Genomic DNA, 22,973 nt, shown 5'->3' on the forward strand with positions numbered 1-22,973 from the left:
TCTGTAGAATCAGGATCCTTATACAGGTAGTCTATAACTTATGACTGGCTGCTTAGTGACTGTTTCAAGTTATGACCCACCTGGAAAAGAGGACTTAAAACGAGGATTTGATGTTGTGAGAGTCAGCCCCCTTCTGTAGTCACATGACCATGCTTTGGGTGCACGGCTGCATTAATGACAGTGTTTAACAATGGTTTTGCATGTTCAGTTTTGGCAAAAGCACACTTGCAGCAAACCATTGGTTTGTTTAATGACTGCTACAGCTGTTTTACAAATGCCGAGTTTGCGTAATGACTGCCACAAAAAAGGGTCCATTATGGTCCTATGTTGATACTATCTCTAAAGCAGAATTTCTGATTATGTAGAATGGTAGTTCTTAAACTGGGGTATTTATCTTGGGAGTAATGATCCAAAAAGCAGACCCTGCATCTGCGGGAAAAGAAGACAATGAAGGAGGAGGAGGATGATTATAGATTATGGGTAATGGAGCAATTTATAATTGCTGGTTTATGAATTGAGGATCCAGTTGCAACTGCCACTGGCAAAGTGCTGGTGTATAACAACCGCATCTGGACATTTTTCTGGTGGTAACGACATTACTTAAAAGACTGGAGAAAGAGATAACCCGGACAAACAGTTTAAGAAACACTGAAAAGAGAGATAGTTTTTTTTATCCTCCACTTCCAGTTTTAAACTGCTCATTTAGAGGTCTGTGGATGTTCTGTTTTAAGTGTGTTGTGAGTTAACTATTTCCTTACCAGAAAATGTTTTGGTAATTGCAAACTATTAAAAAAGATACATCCAGTTAATTAACTGCTTGAATATTATGGTGCTTCTGCAAACGCAATGAATTCAGTAATACAAGGGAGTGAAATTCAGATGTAAAAAATATAAGTTGTCAATTTACAGGCTTCCTTTACTGCTTAATGACAGATCAATTTTTTTTCATTTAGCTAGAATTAGTCAGTGTAATAAAAGTTGTTTAGGTTAGGTATATTAAAGCCAAATTCAAGTGCTCACTTCACCATGGAAATCACTGGAACTCTCAGTCCAACCTACCTCACAGGGTCGTTGTGAGGACAAACACACGTAACACTAAATATATAGCAGGTTCACACATATAATGCATATATGCACACATTCTGCATACAAATGACTCTTGCAATAATAATGTCTTTATTACTTTTATTGAATGCAGGGTTTAAAAAACTAAAACTCAATTTTAGTTCTGTCAGTTTCCATGGTTCCTTTTATGTAGTCTCCACCTTCTCTTAGCTCTTTTTATCAAGTTGGGTGATTGCATTCTATCATTTTTCAGTCTGTAGCATGCCTCTGAGTACTGTTTAGGAGACCTAATTACCTCTAATGAAGTAGGAAAACATTAAGTACCTTGGAACATATACAGAGAATACAACATGCTTCCTATTATTATCATCATGCTTTCTTTTCTTAAAGAAGTCCCCTGTTATTCTTCAGATTAGAAGGCCAAGCTTTGGCTTCCAGTAAGAATATTTCTACTCATTCTGAAGCATTTTGTTGCAAAAAGTGAGTTTTATTTTCCTGAGAATCACAGTATTCCATCAAAAACCTGCCTGGCCAGATATTCAGCTGTCATACAACTGAATAAAGAAAAAAATGGAGACAATTTAGTTCAACATGCTTTTTTTAAACAGGAATTACATACTTTGGGACTAAGTCATCTTAAAACTGTATCATATTCAAGTCAATTTCTTGATGAAAAGCATTTCAGAATAAGAACAGGTGGGAGGAAATTACCACTAACAAACTAACCAACCAATTAACTGACTAAATAAATAAATGTGGGATATAAATAAATAACTTACAAATGGCACTGTCAGCTCATAAAGAAACTTGGTGCCTTAACTCATGCTAGAATTCAGTGCCCAGTATCCACATGAAATTTAGCAAAATATGGAGGGGGGGGGAAACCAGCATTATTCCTTCACTTTTAATTACTGTTTGGCACCTGCTCTAATTTTCTAAATTCCTTTTTATAATTAACTGAATTTTATTACAAAATCTATAAAGTGTGGAAAGTGTCAGAAGTATAAGTGATACTTTTTATAAGTATCAGGGTTCCAAGTAACACGCCCAACAAAAGAAAACTCTGAGGCTTGAGTTTCCTCAAAGTTTCCTAAAATGTTTTAAGGGGGAAAATACAACAAAAAATAGCTATAACATATAATTTTAGCTAGATAGGTATAATTATCGAATGCAATTATTCAAGTAGATGCATTTTTCTAATACATTTATATAACTATCTCATTTTTGTGTTGGATGTTCATAAGCATTATATTGGATAGTGTTGGATTTTCATATGCATTATGAAATAGACTCTTCCAAAGAAAACACTTTTAAAAGTAGTCCAACTTTCTCCTCACTTCCAGACTTTATATACAATAATATGTTTTAAATTAGAGGTTAATAGGCAATACACTACAGTAGCTGGTTTACATAGCATGCAAAACCACAACCTTGGTTGACAAAACTGAACTGCTGCTTTTATATGATATGCTGTCTCCAATTAAATCATTGTGGTTTAATGGGATTAGTCCAGTTTGCACAACATTCCAAAACAATGTCAGGATTCCCACAGCACACCAAACCACAAACAGCCCAGCTCATTTTAATCTGAATGTTAAATTGAATGTTAATTCCTGTACAAGACTGCATAATAAATAAGCCCCAAATGTGCAGACTTGTAAAACTTCAATCACAACCAAGGGTACCTACATGTTTGATAGAATCCTTTCTGGAAGATGAAAGAAATATGTTGAAGAAAAAATATTAGGATGGGAATAAATGGAAAACACTGAAAGAAAAAAAACCCAATTCTCCATATTTACCTATGTTAAATTAGTTTTCTTACAGTTTAGTTTCTTTTCTACTTGAACAGTTTTCTTTGTTCAGCAAATGGTGGTTCCATGCTGACCCCAGAAAATGTAAATCAGATAGAATAATAGTGATGACAAGAAAATCATTTGCTTGATATTCTTGGAAAAGCTGCTTGATTCTGAGATTTTTATCAGTGGTCCTAAGGCTTTCACTGGAATGGTCCTGCCTTAGTAAGATATTCATATATCCATCTAAAGCAGGAACCTCCAACCTTGGCAACTTTAAGACTTGTGGACTTCAACTCCCAGAATTCTTCAACTCCCAGAATCTTAAAAGTTGCCAAGGTTGGAGACCCCTGATCTAACGCATGATGAATGTGGGATCGTCTACTTGCAAATCACTTAATGAGCTGCTAATGTTTCTTAATTTTTTGCTCCCTGGACACTTTGTAAAAAATACTAAATAGGGCACATTTTAAAAATATTTTTGCAAGTATCTTCAATATTTGGCAAATAACTTTGATTTCACAGACCTGAGCATGTCTTGGGGGACGTCCAGAGTCCTGGGATCACACTTTTAGAAACAGTGAGATATACACTTCATGAAAAGGCCCACGAAGAAGGGGATGAACTTAGAAAGTAATGATTATTAGAAAAGAGAATGACATGAATGGGCTGCATCTCTATTGTAATAAGTTTGCATCTTGTTTCTTTCAAAGTTAACAGATTATCAAGAATTTGCCATCAGATTTTGCCCCAAAAGTCTTTTGAGAGAGAAAGGCCAAATTATATCAAATAGGTGGTAGACCTGAAATACAATGTCTACTGAGATTAAGTCAAATTCATCACTTGTGATGTACAATAGAAATAAAGTTCAGATATTATATTTATAAATATATAAATGCTTAAACATTTAGTAAGACCTACACACATACCTAATGTGCCTTTGGGAAGAAGCAACGTTATTAAAGCACGGGAACGAATAACATCCAGATATATCCAATTTATAAACAGTTTCTTGCAAAACCTTGGGACAGCCAAGAACCGTAAAGGCAGTAACCATAGTTACAGTCTCACACAAATCCATTCTCTCCAGATGTGTAGGGAAGACAATTCTTATCCTCCACCCAGGTCTCGTATTGTGCGCATCTATTAGGAATTATTGTAACCCTGCATATCTGAAGGGCGTGTGCTGGGAAGGGCGGTAATTTAGCATCTGAACCTAAACCTTAAGGACACCGTCCTCCTCTTTTCCGACAGCACAGGTTACTGTAATCATATGCTTGGAGAACTTTCACCCGTAGAACAGAGATTAAAACGCTCCCTGCGGATGCCTCGAAAAATTGCTGTGGGTTGCTAGATTGCTCTAGCAAACAGTGCTCGGATTCCTAGAAGAGGCCGGAAATCGAAAAGGAGATAGGCTGTCTTCCTGTCCTTTCCTTTTTTCTTTCCCCGGATCTCGATTTCGCTAAAAGACTCAGCTGCCTTGCAAAGGGGGTGGGGGTACGGACTTGATTTCATAGGTTTGTCTGTTCACATCCGACTGAATCGGAGGAAGGCAAAGACTTCTGGAGAGGCAGCCCTTCGCAGCCTCGCTCTGCTTCGGAGCCAGCATTGGCTCAGCTCTTCATGCAAGTCCCAGTCCTGGCTACGGTTCAGAAAGGGACATAGGAAGAAAAAAAATATAACCTTTTGTCTAAAATGGTAGAGGGTTTCCCAGCTTGAGCAGGGAGTTAGACTAGAAGACTTCCAAGGACCCTTTCAACTCGTTTATTCTGTTAAGAAACTACGCTCCCTCCCTACAAACCATCTCAAGGGGCTTATGTACTGTAAACGCAAACTCAAGGCTCCTCCCCAATGCATAGCAATCTTGTAATATAGTACTATACAAATGTATGCAGCAGCTCTGTCTGGTCACTTCGAAAGCGTAACAGAGCACTTCACTGTCTTTTTTTTAGAATAGAATAGAATAGAATTTTATTGGCCAAGTATGATTGGACACAAAAGGAATTTGGCTTGGTGCATATGCTCTCAATGTACATAAAAGAAAAGATACGTTCATCAAGGTACAACATTTACAACACAATTGATGGTCAGTATATCAATATAAATCATAAGGATTGCCAGCAACAAGTTATAGTCATACTGTCATAAGTGGAAAGAGATTGGTGATGGGAACTATGAGACGATTAATAGTAGTGCAGATTCAGTAAATAGTTTGACAGTGTTGATGGAATTATTTGTTTAGCAGAGTGATGGCCTTCGGGGAAAAAACTGTTCTTGTGTCTAGTTGCTCTGGTGTGCAGTGCTCTATAGCGTCGTTTTGAGGGTAGGAGTTTGTCTGAATAGAAGCCACCAGAAAACAAGCTCCAGATTTACTGCATGCAGAAAAGATAAGAGTCATCTCCTGCTGTATGTAGAAAAGATAAGAGATGAGTGGCATAACAATTTAATAAAATAATGAGGCAAATGAGGGGCCCACGTTACAAGACTTATTGAGCTGTTTTGGGCTATCAAGAGGTGTGGTATGGTGCGCTGAACCAACCCCTTGTTTAACCTGTCTATCTTGATGGAATGCAAGCCCCTATTCAGAAGCTGTGCTAAGGAGTGCACCACTAGCTTTCTTCAACTTGGTGGCTTCCATATGAGTTAGTACTAGAACAGCCCAGAATTCCCTGCCAGCATAGCCATGGCAGAACTTTTTAAAGAGTTTTAGAGCCCCAGGACACAATTTTCATTTGAGTGACCTCCCCTTTGATCTGATTTGTACCCTCTTGTCGAAATAAACATCTCTTGAGTTTTGTGTATTGAAATCAATGGGCATGTTTTGTGTATTGAAATCAACGTATTGAAGTAAATGGGAATGTGGGGGTAGATATCAAAATATCCCAAAATGTTTGGGATTATATTCAATATTCTTATAGAATTTTTTTTATAGAATAGAATAGAATTTTTTATTGGCCAAGTGTGATTGGACACACAAGGAATTTGTCTTGGTGCAAGGATTTGGTTGCCCAGTGAGTGTGTCTGATTTAGAACCATTCTTTTATGCTTTTTTTGAGATGATTTACAGATTTACAGATTAACAGAGTTGGAAGGGACTTTATAGGTCATCTAGTCCAACCCCCTGCTCAAGCAGGAGACCCTAAACATTTCTGACAAATTGCCAATAGTGTTTAGGTATGAATGCTGCTGATTTAGGATTGACTGGTTATTTGTACATCTTTCCCTGTGCCATTGTGGTAATAGCTGTATAGAAATTTTGAACAGAGAATTCACATTTCTACCAAAACACATGGCTATTTTTGTATGGTGCCTGCTTTTTGTGCTAATTAAAAACTGAATTATGCTGGCAGCTGCAGGAAAACAGATGGGGATAAAAATGCAAGAGCCAACAGAGCTCATTACAAATTAGATATTGGGAAAGGTTGCAAGGGACCACCCTGTTGTTGCAGAGACAATTCAGGAAGCTAGGCAGAGACTAGAAATGACCACTACACAAAAGATTCAGCAGAGTCCTGGTGTCAACTGTCCAAAAGAGACTAGGGAAAGAGTTCATGAACAATTACAGCACAGCAGCCAAGATTTCATAAAGCAGTGAAGTCTTGAAAGACTGCTTCCCTTCACACTGGGAAAGAGTAGAAATAGTACTTTAGCCAGGACCCCTCACATGAAAACTTCCCTCTCAATGAATAAAGTATCCCCTCCTTGTCATAAGTAGTCAGGAAAGAGTGGCCATGGACAATGGTAACTCCTTAGGACCAATTCTACAATCCCTTCTGTGTAGATATGCATAGATGTGCTGTAACAAGCTACTCCAAGAATTTGTGACATCCAAACTTAAAGTCAGCTTCTGATACTTTAAAAATCTCAGGTTAAGCAAGTATGGAAGTTGCCTCTTGGGTAGCATGTATGGTAGATGCACATATTTGCAACCACTTCACAAATGCTTAGAGAGCAGAACATAGCAGAAATAACAAAAATCTCTGCAAAGCAGTTCCTAGAAATGTTAAGCTTGTAATACTCAGTTTAAATAAACATTATTCTCTAAAATGAAAATGGATTCTCCCATACACACATGCAAATCATAAGCAGGATGTTATTGCCTTTTGATCCCTGCCCCTTCCCTAACCCAAGAACGGCAATGGAAGTGAGTCTCTAGAACAGAAGCAGACCTCATTTTCATAATAAAAGACACATTTAGAACAGTTTAGGCTTTTCCCATCAAGTCTGCCCTATCCAATCAGACTGCCTGGGGAGATGCAGTAATTATAATCTTCAGCAAGTATCTATTGTACTTTCTTTTCATCTCTTAAATGGGAAACATTTATTTACTGCTGCCCAGACATGGTAGCCCTAATCTGAATATTTGAAAGATTAATGGCTCAAGAAATGCCATCAAGTAATTAGACTCTCTTGATAATACCAGATTTTTTCCTTACAATGAAAATGTTCATGTTTGGGAGCATTGCCTGATGGAAAGGGAGACAAAATGAGAATGAAGATTCTTATTTTTCCTGACTGATAAATTGAGGGGCCCAATGTTTTAAGTTATCCAATAATCCATTTTATTTTTTTGTTGAAATCCATAATACATAAAGAAAAAAATCTTCTAAAAATTAAAAGTGGAGATAAACAGATAATAAACAGCTTTTTTTCTATATATCAACACTGGCAATAGGTCATTATAGTTAGGCTAATACCCAGATTTAATAAAATTGCACAAGCTATCCATTAGTCTGGAAATCATACCAACGGTAAAAAATCATTTGCCTCCTTTCTTTAACATCGTTCTACTACAGCGTTTTAATGGTTGGATTCATACATTGCGCTAAAAAAAGATTAGTTTGTCTTCGGTTTCGCGTGATTATGTGAAGCCCGTCTTTGCTTAACCAACCGCGATTTTAAAACGCACGCGAACCGTCTTCTATTCACGCACACACGTGTCCGATAAAGAAACCTGCTGACACGTGAAACGGAAATCTGTTTATGACAAATCCGGAACGCCTGTCCAGCTCCAGTTTCTTTTTCTTTTCTATTCTATTTTTTTCTACGGGTGACTCGAGGCGCAGTTTAGCTGCGGAAGCGTAGATGGTTGCAGTCCGGCTTAGAAACCGTAACGGCACAGGAAGGGGTTGGCTCAAGACCGCGGGGCCGTGTGTGGCCAGCAACGGCGGACGAATCCGGAGGAATAGATCCGGGGTGGAGAAAAGAAAGAAAGAACAAAAGGAGAGAGGCGGCCCGCTGTTCCACTCGTGTGTTCATTTATGTATCTTCTCATTTATTCCCCTGAGTTACTTTAACGTCGAAAGTGCGCCTCGGAGCCCTTGGCAGAATCCGCTCCCTTTTGAGATTTAGGCCCACCCAGCCCCGCATGATCTGGGCCGGGGATAGACGCTGATTGCTGCTTCGCGGGGAGCACGACCTGAGTGAAGACTGCCGCAGCTCGGGGTCGTTTGGTTTTCCCGGGGGCGCTGCAGCCGTTAACTCTTGAGCACCCACAGGTAACGATTTGGAAACAATGGGGGGGAGGGAAATCAATAAGTACGACGGTAGTTTTATTGTATTAGACGCGGGAGAGGAAGGGATGGGGGTGCATTGTTCGTGACTAAGGCTGCGTCGAGGCGGCTTAGGCTCGTTTTCGGCTTCGTTTGCAGTCCTGACACGTTTTCTGAAGGCAATTCCCGGCGAACTTACGGCAACTAAGCACAACGAAGTGGCAGATAGGTTACCTTGAATGTCAGGGATCTCAACCCCTGAATATGAAAGAAGGGTGGAAGGAAGGGAAATAAGAGAGCTTCTTTACTCCACCGTTGTGTTAGGTCAGTAAATAAGTTGCATGAAACGCTTCCAATCTTCATAGGTATTTGTTTGGAATCCAAAATCTTTTTTAAATAAGTAGAATGCAAGTGAACATAAATAGGACCCAAGAGTGCAGGACCAGCTTATCATGAAGATGGATGAATGAAAGTTCTCCTGCCATCCTAAACCCAGCCCCCTTTTTTCTTCCAGGAGCTTCCATGTTTTCCAGTCAGAAAAGTCTGTGGTCATTGTTAACTGTGAGCTGCAATAACATTTCTGAAGGGCATCAGATTGAAAAAGATTAACCCATGTTTGTACTTTGGGGGGTGGGAAGAAGGGAAGGATTCTCTAACAACGGTTCCATTTTATGGGATTGTTTAAATTGCCCCTAAATGGCAATTGGGGAATTCAAATAGGTTGGGATATACAATTTCTCTTTGATATGACATGCTTTAAGTCAGTCTTGACAGAAGCACTCCCTGACATTTCTTTTAGATTTCTTTCAAGGTCAGGGGACTGAAAACACAGTTTCCTGCAAATGACCTTGTCAAAACAACGAAGAACTAGATTTCTGATTGCAGTGTTCCTAAAACATGTACCTTAATATCAAGATTAGGCAGCTTTAGGAATTGGGGTTCCAGATTTATCAGCCCAGTCAGCTAAGGAGTCAGAGGTTTTTGACATTGGAAGGAGAAAATTGAACATTTTTGGACAATATTTTTCATTATATTTAGTCTTTTGAGAGTTTTTAAGAATGAAAATAGGAGTCTTTCACCTTCTTTCTTATTTCCTAAAAATTGTATTTCCATTTTAAGTCACACATCATGTCTTGGAAATCAGATAATTTTATGGCCAAATTTCAGCAGCACAATTTCGGTATGCTCTGGGATGATCCCTCCTGTAAATACTAATGTAGTAATGGTTATATTTAATAATTATACACACTTATAATCTGTGTTGATCACTCTGATCCTTAGAATAATCCTATAAATTCATCAAATATTTCATCACTTACTTATTTGGAAAGTGAAGGTCTTGAGCATACTTAAGGCCAAATACAATATAATCCTGAACATGCTTACTTAGAAGTAAGTCTACTATTTTTTTATGCAATTTACAACCACATTTAAGGGATTGCAAGGCTATAAATTTATGGCTTGCTTATATTTGTCTCAGGAATTTCCTAACACATTTTGAAATGCTGCGCTTCACAATGTTGCCTTATTTAAATCAGCCATTGGTCACCCTGTAATAGCACAAACACATTTTCAAGCTCAAGACAGTTCAGTCAGCTTTTCTAGTCAGATTAGGCAAAATATTACCTGCCAGCTGCATCATTTGCAACAAAAGACCCACCTTACAGGGCTGTTGTACAAATTACTGAGGTAATAGTTATTTTCAATTGCTGTAGAATGCTATTGAATCATGGGACTGAGTCATAGAATTTTGCCCATTTTTAAGAAGGAAATAGACTTGAAGGGTGCTAAATCCTGCTTTAGATAGTAAGGACTGATAAAACCTCATAGTATGATTTATTTAATATAGAAAATCTGCTTCTTGTTTAATTTTTTTAATTTTTATACCCTATGACTATCATTAAGTGTTGTACCTTAGAATTCTTGATGATCTTTTCTTTTATGAACACTGAGAGCATATACACCAAAGACAAATTCCTTGTCCACACTTGGCCAATAAAAAAATCTATTCTATTCTTTTCTCAGCTTTTGGTTGCCTAATTTCCCCTTCCCTTGTGCTCCTGATTTCCTAACTTCAACTTGCTGATGCTATGGCTTGTATATTTCAGGAATCCTTTTGTTTAAGCAGATTAAAGATGATGAGAGAAGAGGATAACCTGGTGAAAGAGGAGGAAATTCTATCAGAGGAGGAGGAGGAGGAAGTAAAAGAGGAGGAAATATTCACAATTATAGCGGATGAAGAACACCTGGTGAAAGAAGAGACAATATTTGAGGAGGAGGAGGAAGAAGAAGAAGAGGATGAGGAAAATCTGGTAAAAATAGAGGTGATTCTCCCAGAGGATGAAGAAAATCTAGTAAAAGAGGAGGTACTTCTTCCAGAAGAATCTTCCCTTCTGGAAGAATATGAAATCAATGTTTTTCAAATCCAAGGGGATGAAATACCCTGTGACAGTGAACTTGGTCCTGAGATCTCAGGTTATATTCCAAGAAAGAGACATTGTAAAACCATGCCACGGGCAGGAACTGTTGGAGAACCCAACCAAGCCACAGCCCGGAAGGGTGGAAGAATCTATAAATGCCCTGACTGTGGAAAAATCTTCAAGCGCTGTTCACCACTTATCAGACACCGCAGAACCCATACTGGAGAGAAACCTTACGTTTGCCGTGAATGCTTGAAACGTTTCAGTGACAGCTCAGCCCTTGTGAAGCACCAAAGAATCCATGCAGGAGAGAAACCTTACACATGTCCCGAGTGCGGTAAGAGCTTTTCCCAAAGCTCAACCCTGATTGCACATCAGAGAATACACACCGGAGAGAAACCATATAAATGCCCTGACTGTGGGAAGAGTTTTAGCGTGAGCTCTAATCTTGTTGCTCATCAAAGAATCCACACAGGAGAAAAGCCTTTTGGGTGCCCTGTCTGTTTAAAAGGTTTTCTGGTCAGCTCCCATCTTATCAGACACTTGAGAATACACACTGCAGAGAAACCTTATATTTGCAGAGAATGTGGTGAATGCTTTACCCAAAGCTCTCACCTTGTTGTTCATAAGAGAATCCACACGGGAGAAAAACCCTATCTGTGTTCTGAGTGTGGAAAAAATTACCGTGGGATCTCCGATCTGATCCAGCATCAAAGGATTCACACAGGAGAGAAGCCCTACAAATGCACAGAGTGCGGCAAATGCTTCAGCCAAAGCTCTTGTCTCAAGAAGCACCAGCGAATCCACACAGGCGAGAAACCTTACATGTGCCTCAGGTGCGGGAAGAGATTTAACCGGAATTCACATCTGACTAGGCATCAAAAAACCCACGTGGGGTAATTTCTAAAGAAGAGTTTTCTGCAAGTTCTCCTCTATTACAGCCCCCTGAAGAAATAGTGATGGATTCTCAAATAGTAATCTGTTCCTCATCTCCTGTAGGATCTTTTGTCCAAATCCCTTGAAACTTGCAAGAGTATAAAAAGATTTGGATATGTTACCAGGATGCCTTTGCAATGTTTTCTTCTCTGGCACTGGTTAAGATCCTCTTTCTAGATTCCCTCCTTTCCATCCAAGATTCTAATAGGATCTTAGAAACTTCCCTGGAATATCTATACTTTTCCTTGTTACGATTTTGAAAATGACACCCCATTTCAAACACCTTCAGGCATATCAGCCCTTACTTTTTCCTGGATTCTGAGAATATCTTAACCTTCTACTATCCCTCAGGTTTCCACAGTGAAAGAATTGAAAGCTGTGAAAAGTTGTGCTGATAGCAATGGAGGAGAAACAATTAGCACTCATATCAAACTCTGATGAGATCAATCTCTTTTATTTGTAATGCAGTAGCACATGAAAACAGCAAATATTATTACCACATGAAATTGACATACATCCTCCAGTGGACTGCTTCATGGTTTCATGCTGCCACTGTTTAAAGCCAATGGAAAATTGCATGTGAGAAAAATCTGCTTTACTTTGTCCATTATGGGGTTTGTCATAAGGCAGAGAAGCGGTCCCGATTTAGTGTATTTCCTTGACCCAATGACCCCCCCCTTTCTTTATTATTTTTAATAGTAGACTATAGAAACTTCACTGCTTGGAATCTGAGTTATAAACTTGATCATCCTGTGCTTGGTGACTCTTCATTGTGGCTGTCCCCAAAGCTGGCAGGTGGATGGGTGGTGGGTGGGGGAAGGTCATAGAATACTTGCTGAGAGCACATTCTTGTATGCAGCAGGCCCTGGTTTTAATCCCTTGCTTTTTCAGCTTAAAACATCTTGGATAACATGAGTGGGAAAGACTGTTGCCATAGAACAGTACTGCTAATCGAAATAAAAGTGCTGGGTGAAACAGCTGAACGATCTGATATAAGCTCCAATTCTTGGCATCTGTCTTCACGGATGTCATGTCACACCCTAAGAAGCACAAAAAGCAGATGGCCTTCCTTGGTATTACTGAAGAACAATCTGGCATCTTATGTAGCCTAGTCACTGCCATGCATTTGTAGGCTTGTAGTGACAATATCAGAGATTTAAATTGTCAATGCTATTATTTTTCTATTTTTTTTTACTTTTTAGTGGAATTTATTGAACATTTTGGAGTAGATTTCCCTGTCAAGTGACAATAGGATAGTGGCTAAAAGACTGAAATATGCATCGGAAAGGTTTCGGTTTCAGTGTCGACACTGAGATTCTTGCTTGGTGGCCTTTGGCAAGTATTTTCTTGATGTAAGTCAGACCTGTAAAATTTGCAGTATGAGGATTATAGCCCTTATTTGCTTATAAAATTGTTGCAAAGGTTATACAGCTTGAACAGCTTAAATGTGCTCCCTAAGCACACTTACTACTGTGTTTCTCCTTCGGTTTGGGATAATTTTCACACCCCTTGATGGTAAAATGTGAGTTCTTCTAATACCGGTAGTCCTCGAGTTATGAAGGTTGACTATTTGAAGTTACAGCAGACCTCGCCCAACCAAAAAAAAAAGCTCTACATAAGATCTCATTCCAAAGTTATGATGTATTCTGACCTAGGCTTCCTTAGAAATTAAACAGCACAAACTTTGTCCCGGCAAACCTCTTTAATTCATACGGCTGTAAATTACTTTCATTTACAGTCCACAAGGCTTGATAAACAGTCTTTCAGAGGAAGGTTATCAACACCCACTTATCTCACCTGGAACGCTGCCAAAGAGCTAATTTCTAGACGCAGAGCAAGGCCAAACTTGGCACAGAGCCACAAACAGAATTTTCAAATCTTGAATCGGCCAGATGAACCAATTGCTTCCTGCAAAACCTCACATCCCATTCACTTCTCTTTTATGACTTATGGGAGGGGCCAATCATCTCCAAGCCTTACTCCCAAGTTGACCCTGTCTCCTTAATTGTTCTTGTCTCCTGGCAGCTCTGTGCTTGTGCACCCTGGGAACAGGCACATTCTGTTCTTCTGCCTCGCTAGTGTCAGACTCCGGAGACTCCAGAGGCAGCAAAGAACTACCAGATGGCCTTGGCCCCCTCTCTGCCTCTGACTCAGAGACATTGTCCGAGCTTTTCCCAGACTCCAGGACTGGCCCACGTTCCTGCCCACTGTCCAAATCTGCTGCCAGCTCTGCTGGCATGCCACAATATGATGCCTGCAGTGCCCTCACAGACTGACCAACCGCAGAGATGCTGCAGCATGTCCACCTACCTATTTCCCATCCCCTCCATTTTGCCCTGCAAGGTCCCCACAGACACTAGGCCTGCTTTGCCACCCCACCAGGTTCCACCCCATCCCGGTCTTCGTTCGCTCACTTTTCGAAGAGATTCAGGGTAGGGAAGGAGGGCAGGGTGCTCTGTTGCTGGGCCTATGTGGCCAATTTTCCACAATTGAGGAAAAGATATCATGACAGTTTTCATTTTATCACTAGTCTTAGCTCCCCCAGCTTTAGCTACGCTAATTTTATGCTAGTGCAATTAATGCTGGGGGAGCGAAGGCTAACAATAAAAGGAAAACTGGCAGGATTTCTTCTTGATTTTGCCACGTGGACCAGAAACAGATTGGGCCTGTCCTCCTTCCCCATCTTGATCTCCTTATCTCTGAGGATCTTTGAAAGGTCAGCATGCAATGTGATGGAGTGAGAAGGGGGAGGTCCATAGGGCTGTGGGAACCCCAAATGGTGGGAAGTGGAGCATGGGTTATCTCGGGGTAGGGAGAGCCTTTGGGAGGCCCAATGCAGGTGGTTTTGTGCCTGCATTAAGCCTCCCAGAGTCTCCCCCACTTTTGAGACACCCTACTTAATGACAAATGTATTGGGGGGAAAAAGGGGGTCATTAATGAGACAAGTTCTTTAGAGATTATTCTGACTTCTGACAGCAATAAGCAGGCTCTGTTACAGTTGTAACTCAAGGACTACCTGTATTTCTTTGTGAGTGCTGCCCTAGTTAGAAAGGTCTTTACACAAATAAAGATGGCCCTAGAACCCACACAAGGAAGGCAACTATCCACATATTGAAGGAATAACTTTAGCAACAGAAAATCTTCAGTTTTCAGTTATTTTCTTGGAAGAAACCTATTAGAATAAGAGAGGGCTTCCCACTATGGAAATCTTCTTTGGAACTTGACAGAACTATGGAAACGGGGGAATGAGGAGCCAGGAAAGATGATGGCTGTAATAGATTTGCCCCCAATCTCCTCTTTACATGAGAAGAATCACAGGGAAGGAGTAAAAATGTCAGAATTCTATAGAAATCTGTTCTGAACATGAGCAAGAGACGTTCTTGCCTTCCCTTGAGGCAACTGTGATAGCTGACTCTAATTTCTGAAGAGCAGATGGAAGACTCATTTTCTGAGAAATAAGGAGAAAAAAGACTGATGCCTTAATTTGGATGGCTGCAGAATACCTATAGTAGTATTTGAATGTTTCTCTTCTTTGCCCTTTAAAGTCCTACTCCATTTTATATCAGAATGATCTCCATCCCATCATGGGTCAGATATATTATTCTGCTTGTACCTTGCAAAAGAGTACCCGATGGTTTTCTACTTCTGGTATTGAGAAGTGTGTTGTGGCTTTTGTTTTTCTTGGTTCTTGAAAATCAAAATAAGATGATGTGTTACACTCCTAAAATATATACATGTCATTTGCTTACCAGTGATTTGTACTGTGTAGTGCATGCCCATCCATGCTTTTTCAGAAGTTCAGTGTATTTGCAGAGATTTTGTCCAAGATATGTATATAAAGGAAGGCAGGCTACAGTATTTCAAACACACAAAAAAATAGAATGGTTTTAGATTTAAAAAAAATAGTTAAGGCTCCCCAATCCTATATTTCTACTTCTGACATACTGCAGCAAATATTCCATAGTATAGTTAGTTTTGTTTTAAATTGAAAGTGGCAAATCATTTTAGTCTTGTTTGCAATGCGTTAATTAAATTGATGTTGATGAGGAAAGGAAATTGGAGGGTGCATCATATAATAGTAACATAAAATAATATGCATTTAACCCCTTGAGTAAATTGTACCAGGACTGGTGGCCAAGGGACATAGTGAAGTGTATCAGATATATGGTGTATGGGTCAGGGTTCAAACCATCTTCCATTTGTCTTGTATTTCCCGCAGCACAATCTTGAGTCCCACTTTTTGGATACCCCAACTTTTTCCAGAACGAAGTATGCTTTTAATGACTAATTCAAGCACTAGTTAGAATTCTGTAAAAGCATCATAAGGTGGATATTGTACTTAATACTCATTGCAAGTACTTGAAATAACTAGTCAAGCACAGTGTTAGATTCACTTAAGATACTGTATTATAATCTATTTTTGCATTGTTTGCCACCTCTGCAGAAGAAGTTCAAAGGGAATGTAAATTTAAATGGAGGCCCATATGATAAATGTACATAGCAAATAGCATTATCATTTCTGTATTACATAAGGAAGGTTATCACACTGTGCTGTACTTTATCCTGTTTGAAAGCTGAGCACAGAAATCAAGCTATGGTTTGAAATTTGCACATGCACACTATTTTAATCCTGATAAATATCTATGGAGATTCAGGTCATGGTTATCCCAAAGGTGCTTTTTCAAAAGGCAACTGGACTTTCTTAGTTTTTCTTCGAAGACATTTCACTTCTCATCCCAGAAGCTTCTTCAGTTCTGACTGAATGGTGGAGAATGGAAGGATTTATATTGCAATCATCTGGTCATTAGCATTCTTTTTGAGAGTTGTTGAGGCCACTTGGAAGTTTATCTGTGCCCTTGGGGTCAGCTGGATAGCGCAAATAGGTGTGGAACCTTCTTGGAACCGCTATCATTTAATTCTGATACCGGTTTTGACTACAAGTATCAAAGGACAAGATATTGTATTTTTTCCTCTCTTGAAAATATATGGAGGATTGAATACTCACTTAATATTAAAAGTGGACATATATTATAATAGTATAGTATAATATATTGAATGTCTGGTTCCACATAACTTACGAGACTAGGATATAATAGTTGAGGGGAATTTATGATTCAGCATCTTATAGGAATCCAGACACAGTCTTAACTTCCTATGAACTACACCACCACTTTAAAGAATATGTGATTTTTTAAAAAACAAATTTGTTGGGCATTGCTTGTTATGTGAACACAGCAAATGTATTTTTAATCCAGTTTTAAAGTACTGCATTGAGCCATTGTATATACCAGATTTCATTCTGATAGTTCACTGGTCATCTACCCAAAAATGCTTAATCAAAGTGTTATGAAATGTTTAAAAAAAATAAAAAAAATGATACAAACTAGCAAAATTCCAAATCAACTGTCCCTGAAAGGCCCTTCTTTCAATAAATTTTCTATAATGCTGTTTTTTATCTTTTCAAGCACTATTTCTGTTCCAAATAGCAGATTGTAAGAAAGCTGTGCCAGAGGAGATAGCATCAACCAACTTCTAAATGAAATGAGCTACAGTATTACTTCATTTCCCTTGAAGCAAATTCAGACAATATGTCCAGAAGCAGAGATGATCTAGTCACAAGTGAAAATATAAACTCAGAATATTCTTGCTCAGAAGTTAAGCCTCGGTATAGAAAACATTTAAAGTTCTAACAAACTTGTCTTAGAATAAATCTTGGTCAGTTCTGTATTTATCTTTCATTATTATCTTTAAAAGTACCTTAAGGCAGGATACATAGCTTACCTCCTACTTTATCTTCAGAACTATCCTGTAAATTAGATTAGATTGAGAAATGGTTACTGAAAGCTTTTTAATGAAGGAGTAATTTAAATTCCTGGTTCACAAAACATACTAAATCACTCAGGCTGGTAACCAGGAAAGTTCATACAACTACAACCTCTTTGTCTTGTTTCATGCAAGTCTTTAATTATGATAAATGATTTCCACATGTCGTCTGAACCTGTAGACATTTCCAGTTAATACTCACCTGAATTTGAAAGTGACAATCAACCTTTCAGATTCTGTGAACCAAAATTGGCAGCTGCCCTAAATTGTGTTACAGATACAGTATGGGAAAACTGGACCATGATTAAAGACCTATTCAGGATGGAGATAAAGAGGTGGCACATTCATTCCCATTAACCAAGCTAAGTAGCTTTGCATTTCTTATGAATAACTAATCCATCTCAACTGAAACCTAATTATTGTAATTAATGTATTATATTGGCTCTCAGTTTATCACGTTTTGGACTGTATCTCTTGGAAAAAGCTCCAATGCTGCTCTGAGATGAAAACACTGACATGTAACACAGGGGTGTATAGATGTTGGAGGGATATGGTGTGGAACATGCTCTCCTGAGCTTCCACAGACCAGAGATATTGTCTAAAAGGAGTAGTAGCATTTTGGGAGAAGACATTTGTAGTAGATGTTTGAGCAGAAAGCTTCCAAAAGGGACACTATTCCCATTCCCCATTGAAATTGCTGGCAAGTAGACCCCAATTCCCATATTTGGAGGCTAATTTAGAGGTGACAGAGGGGGGGATGAGCAGCAGAATCTCAGAGCAATGAACTGCTTCTGGATTTTGGCTATGAGTTTTCTAAATCCACACTAGCTCCTTCTGACCATTCTTACAAGATATAGCACTACTAGGTGTTTCTGTCAACTGATGGATATGAGCAAGGTAAGATACTGCTGTATCCCAATTCCTACAATTTTGTTGCAAACTAGGGAAGAACATTCTGTTAACTTTTCTCCAGTTTAGTGTAGTGTTTTAAAGCAGGGGTCTCCAACCTTGGCAACTTTAAGACTTGTGGACTTCAACTCCCAGAATTCCTCAGCCAGCTTTGCTGGGAGTTGAAGTCCACAAGTCTTAAAGTTGCCAAGGTTGGAGACCCCTGTTTTAAAGCACCAGCCTAGAAACAAGGAGAGAATGAGTTCTAGTCCAATTTAGGCATGAAAGCCAGCTGGGTGACTTTGGGCCAGTCATTCTCTCAGTCCATACTTAGTTGATCCATTGATAGGGCATTTTTTTTCTTTTTAATATTTTCCTAATATTGTCTTGACTAACGGGAAGAAATCAAAAACCAATAGTTTTTCCCCTGGTTGTAGTATAGTGGTGAAAAGGATAGTATAGATGGCATAGTAACAAGGATAATTCAAAGGATTCAGAAAGATCACTGTATTTGTCCATGCTGAATTAATGTATTTTATTGATCCTCACATCACACGGAACCAACTCAAATAGAGGGGTTTGCACAACTTACAAAGTTACTACCTCCCAAATACATAAAAGTAAATAATAAATTATAGTTGGTGTAATGGTTAAGAAGCTGGACTAGAAAGCAGGAGACTATGAATTCTAATCCATGGAAGGCATGGACTAGAATTTTAGGCATGGAAGGCAGCTGCAGGACTTTGGGCCAGTTATATCTTTCAGCCCAACCCACCTTTACAGGGTTATTGTGTGAAAATTAGAAGGTAGGAACACTGGGTATGCATGCTGCTTTGAGCCAAAATAGAGTTTGGATAAAAAGTATAACAATAATTAGGTAACATAACACAACCAAAAGTTCACTTTCTACTTATTACTTCTTCACATTCAAATTGAAGGCTGGATTCCCATGGATCTCTTAGCCAAGCAGATTCACCAATCGCCACCATCCTCCCCCATGTAAAAGTTACTCAAGACTCCAGTCCAGCATGGCATGGTAGGAAATTACATATCCCAAACTATGCTACTTCTCAGTAGCTCACTGATTCTGCTACAGCAACTACTCTTACTCTTCTGCTTCAATGCTCTATTCTGAGTATTTTCTTGCTCTTTCCCTGTTGCTTTGCCACCACGGAATGCTGAATTCAGTCTTATCTCTAAATTAGCTGTTAGCTGGCCAGTAGCGCAGTGCAATAGTAACTTGGCTATTTAGTGAGCCCTTAGCATGGCAATTCATAGCATGTAAATCCACTAAGAACCCAATGCTCAAGTACTTGTAGTTTTCTAGGACAGGGGTCTCCAACCTTGGCAACTTTAAAACTTGTGGACTTCAACTCCCAAAATTCCTCAGCAAAGCTGGCTGAGGAATTCTGGGAGTTGAAGTCCACAAGTCTTAAAAGTTGCCAAGGTTAGAGACCCCTGTTCTAGGACATTATCCTTGTTACTATGCCATCGATACTATCCTTTTCACCACTATACTACAACCAGGGGAAAAACTATTGGTTTTTGATTTCTTCCCGTTAGTCAAGACTGAAAATAACAGGCTTTCAGATCTCAATATTTATACACAAGAGTAAACATTAGTACATTCTGCACAGAGCTGCGTATATTCTTTGAGGCATCAGATATTCCACCTGTCTTTTAATTCAGCCTGAATTTAATCATCTCAAGAATTTCCTGAAATTTCCATGATATTTATAACCTAGATTCTCATTCTACTTGGCTTTCTGCTTCTAGAAATATTGTCAACTAGCATTAGATTGAGAAGCTGCTTGGAATCAGAATGCCCTGGTTGAATACCATTGTAACTTGAGACGTTAAAGCATAATGTAACTGTGATAATAATCTAAATTACCATTATGTTAATATGTAACCTAATATAAACTGTATCAGAGATATACAATGATTAATATAATTGCCTTCCTAGCATAGGCTATGAAAATTACAGAGTAAGAATATTATTGCCAAAGAGAACAAGTATGGAAGTAGCAAGTTGCACTCAATAGTAGCCTTGCTTGCTTATATTAGATTTATGCCCTGACCTACTACCTGATGATGTTCAGGGTGGATTCTACCTATAAAATCACGTAACAGCAGTAGAATTTTAAACATTAGTCATACATTTTTTTTGACAAATTGAATTCAGGTTTCAGGGAATACCAAAGTAAACAAGCAAGTCTTTAGCCTTTTTTTCTTAAAATATACAGCGAGGGGCCAGCAGTCCAAGGTCTAGTGCTACTGTGGAGAAGGCCCATTAATGTATGTCCAGCCTCTTGCAGGGTAGAACCATAACAGTTCAGGTTGCTTCGCCCGGTATTGACCATTTTGTAGTCTCTCAGATATTGGTATCCAGAACCAGTTAGGGCTTACAGGCAGGTAATCGGTATTAGGACATTAGGACCATTGTTGTAATGACAACCTACCCATCTTAAATATTTGGTTTGAGTCTGTTAGCTATTTAATCTGCTGACCTGCTTTTTTATATCTATGGATATTAAATAAAATGGGATTATATCCCATGGACCTGCAGTTTGATACTATGGGGACAGTATTGCCCAGAACTATTTTTGGGGAATGGCTTCATAGATAGGAATGGAACCAATACAACAACGCCACTTGATAAGATGCCATGGTCTATCTATTGTACCAAAAGTTACTGAGAAGTTTGAAAATGCTTAAGTCTTCATTCTAATTCCTATATTCTGAAATAGATTTTTAGGATATTTTTCAGGCAAGTGGAAAATGAAATAGTGATTGTCTTTCAAAGTAAGTAATAGTATATGGAGTCTATAAAATAACAGACACTCCCCAAACCATATCACAGTACTACTTGGTGAGCTAGTAGGAAAACAAAGGCTGTTACAGAGAGATTTGTTGCTTAACTGATGTTAAGCATGTGATGTTTGAAGCAGATGAATTATATATACTGTATATTCAGAAATGTTTCACAATCTGCAAAGGTTAAAGACCTGAATGTTCAAGTGCAGCAATAAAAATCTTAGTGGAACAAACATCAGAGAACTTTGATGCTCAATTTCCTGATGGTGTAAATTGATGGTGTAATATGGAAGGTCACTATTAAAATAGCAGAACGGGAAGGTCAACACTTTTTGAAGTGATTAAGATATATAATTTTTGAAAAAAATCTAAAAAGTACATCATTGTAACAAAATGTAAATTGCATCCATATTTGCTGTTTGTTCATCTTGCCTTCAGAAGTTATGGGTGCTCCATCACTGGAGATTTTTAAGAAGAGATTCGACAGCCATTTATCTGAAAATGTATAAGGTTCCTGCTTAAGGATTGGATAAGAAGACATTCAAGGTCCCTTCCAGCTGTTATTCTGTTATCTTAGCTGGAACAGGAAAATGCTTCTTAGACTAACTTTGTCACTTTGAATGTATGCTGATCGGCATACATTAAATTGAAATTTTGTTGCGTACAGCTCTCAAAGGGTCACCACCTCCAGTATACACTACATAAACATGACAGAATACAAAATTATGCATATACCCACATATATGATACTGAAAAACAACACAGTCTAGTTCGGATGTATACATGTACATGGCGAGAGGATTCAACTGGCCAATTGCAAGCAAACTGACAAAAAAGTGGTTCAAATATTCAACTTCTGCAATTTACTGCTATGTTTTGCTACTTACACTACCTTTCCTTCCACAATTCAAAGCCCATTTATGAAGCATCCGAACTGGTGTGCTTTTCCTGCCTATGTGAGATGATGCAATAATTGCCTTTTATAGCAGCTTTTTCCCTCGGCCGTCTTACACAACTTAGCTACCTCTCTGAAATTATGTGTCACTCTGTCCTCGTGCTGGTTCTTGGTTTTACACAATTTCCCCTGGGCTGAATGGAAATTCCTCTCTACAAAAAACAGTTCAAGTCGCGGTCGCATTTTTCCAGCCGTGCTTTGCCCAAGTGTGTAACTTCTAGATTCTGTTAGCCCTTCGTGCATTTAAGACCTTTTCCACCCAGTCCGAGCTAGGAGAAACTGGGCACGGCAGCCCCTCCGTTCTTCCCCAGAAGGACATTATACGCATTTTAAACCCCTTCTCCTTTACACCAATAAAGAATTCTAATTCTAATTATCTAGGGCGCATGCTACAGGCTTCTCCTCTTCCTCCGCCCCAGATCACACCTGGGAGGGTGGAGCGAGGAGAGCCGTTGCCCATCATTGGCTTGTTTCCTATGGGGTGAGGGGGGTGGATCTCGCCGGCAGCCTGCGCGGGGAGGTGGGGGTTGTGTGTGTGGGGGAGAAGCATCGCTGCTTTGGCAAGACGGGAAGTTGGAAGCTTAGACGGCCTTCTTTAGACCGCCGCGCTAACTACGCTTCCCTGCATGCTTCTGGCCCGCAGAACGCTGGGGGGAAGGGGATGGAATCGCTCAGTGCACTCTGGGAGTTGTAGGAGCGGCGAACGGAGCCGGTGCTTTCGCTTCCCGTCGGCCCTTGCGCGCCTGCTGCCTTGGGGCGGAGGCGGGAGGAGGAGGAAGGA

At 39.3% G+C, this 22,973-nt stretch overlaps 1 protein-coding gene across 2 annotated transcripts; it reads left to right on the top strand.

Annotated features, from left to right (window-relative positions):
- Nucleotides 1-7,408: 7,408 nt before the first annotated feature.
- Nucleotides 7,409-17,160, top strand: LOC131190302 (zinc finger protein 271-like). Of its 2 annotated transcripts, XR_009153280.1 has the most exons (3): nt 7,409-8,359; nt 10,462-12,288; nt 12,912-17,160. XR_009153280.1 is itself a non-coding variant. In XM_058167571.1 (2 exons), the coding sequence occupies exon 2, from the start codon at nt 10,489-10,491 to the stop codon at nt 11,671-11,673; it is 1,185 nt and encodes a 394-aa protein (XP_058023554.1). In that variant the 5' UTR covers nt 7,409-8,359; nt 10,462-10,488; the 3' UTR covers nt 11,674-17,160. The 2 variants fall into 2 exon arrangements, 1 of the variants encoding a protein (XP_058023554.1); XM_058167571.1 differs by having other exon boundaries at nt 10,462-17,160.
- The last annotated feature ends 5,813 nt before the right edge of the window (nt 17,161-22,973 follow it).

Source organism: Ahaetulla prasina, chromosome 2 (assembly GCF_028640845.1).
Source record: "Ahaetulla prasina isolate Xishuangbanna chromosome 2, ASM2864084v1, whole genome shotgun sequence".
Lineage (NCBI taxonomy): Eukaryota > Metazoa > Chordata > Lepidosauria > Squamata > Colubridae > Ahaetulla > Ahaetulla prasina.

Coding starts and splice junctions, on each gene's coding strand:
- LOC131190302 (XM_058167571.1), top strand. CDS start 10,489: ATGATGAGAGAAGAGGATAACCTGGTGAAAGAGGAGGAAATTCTATCA.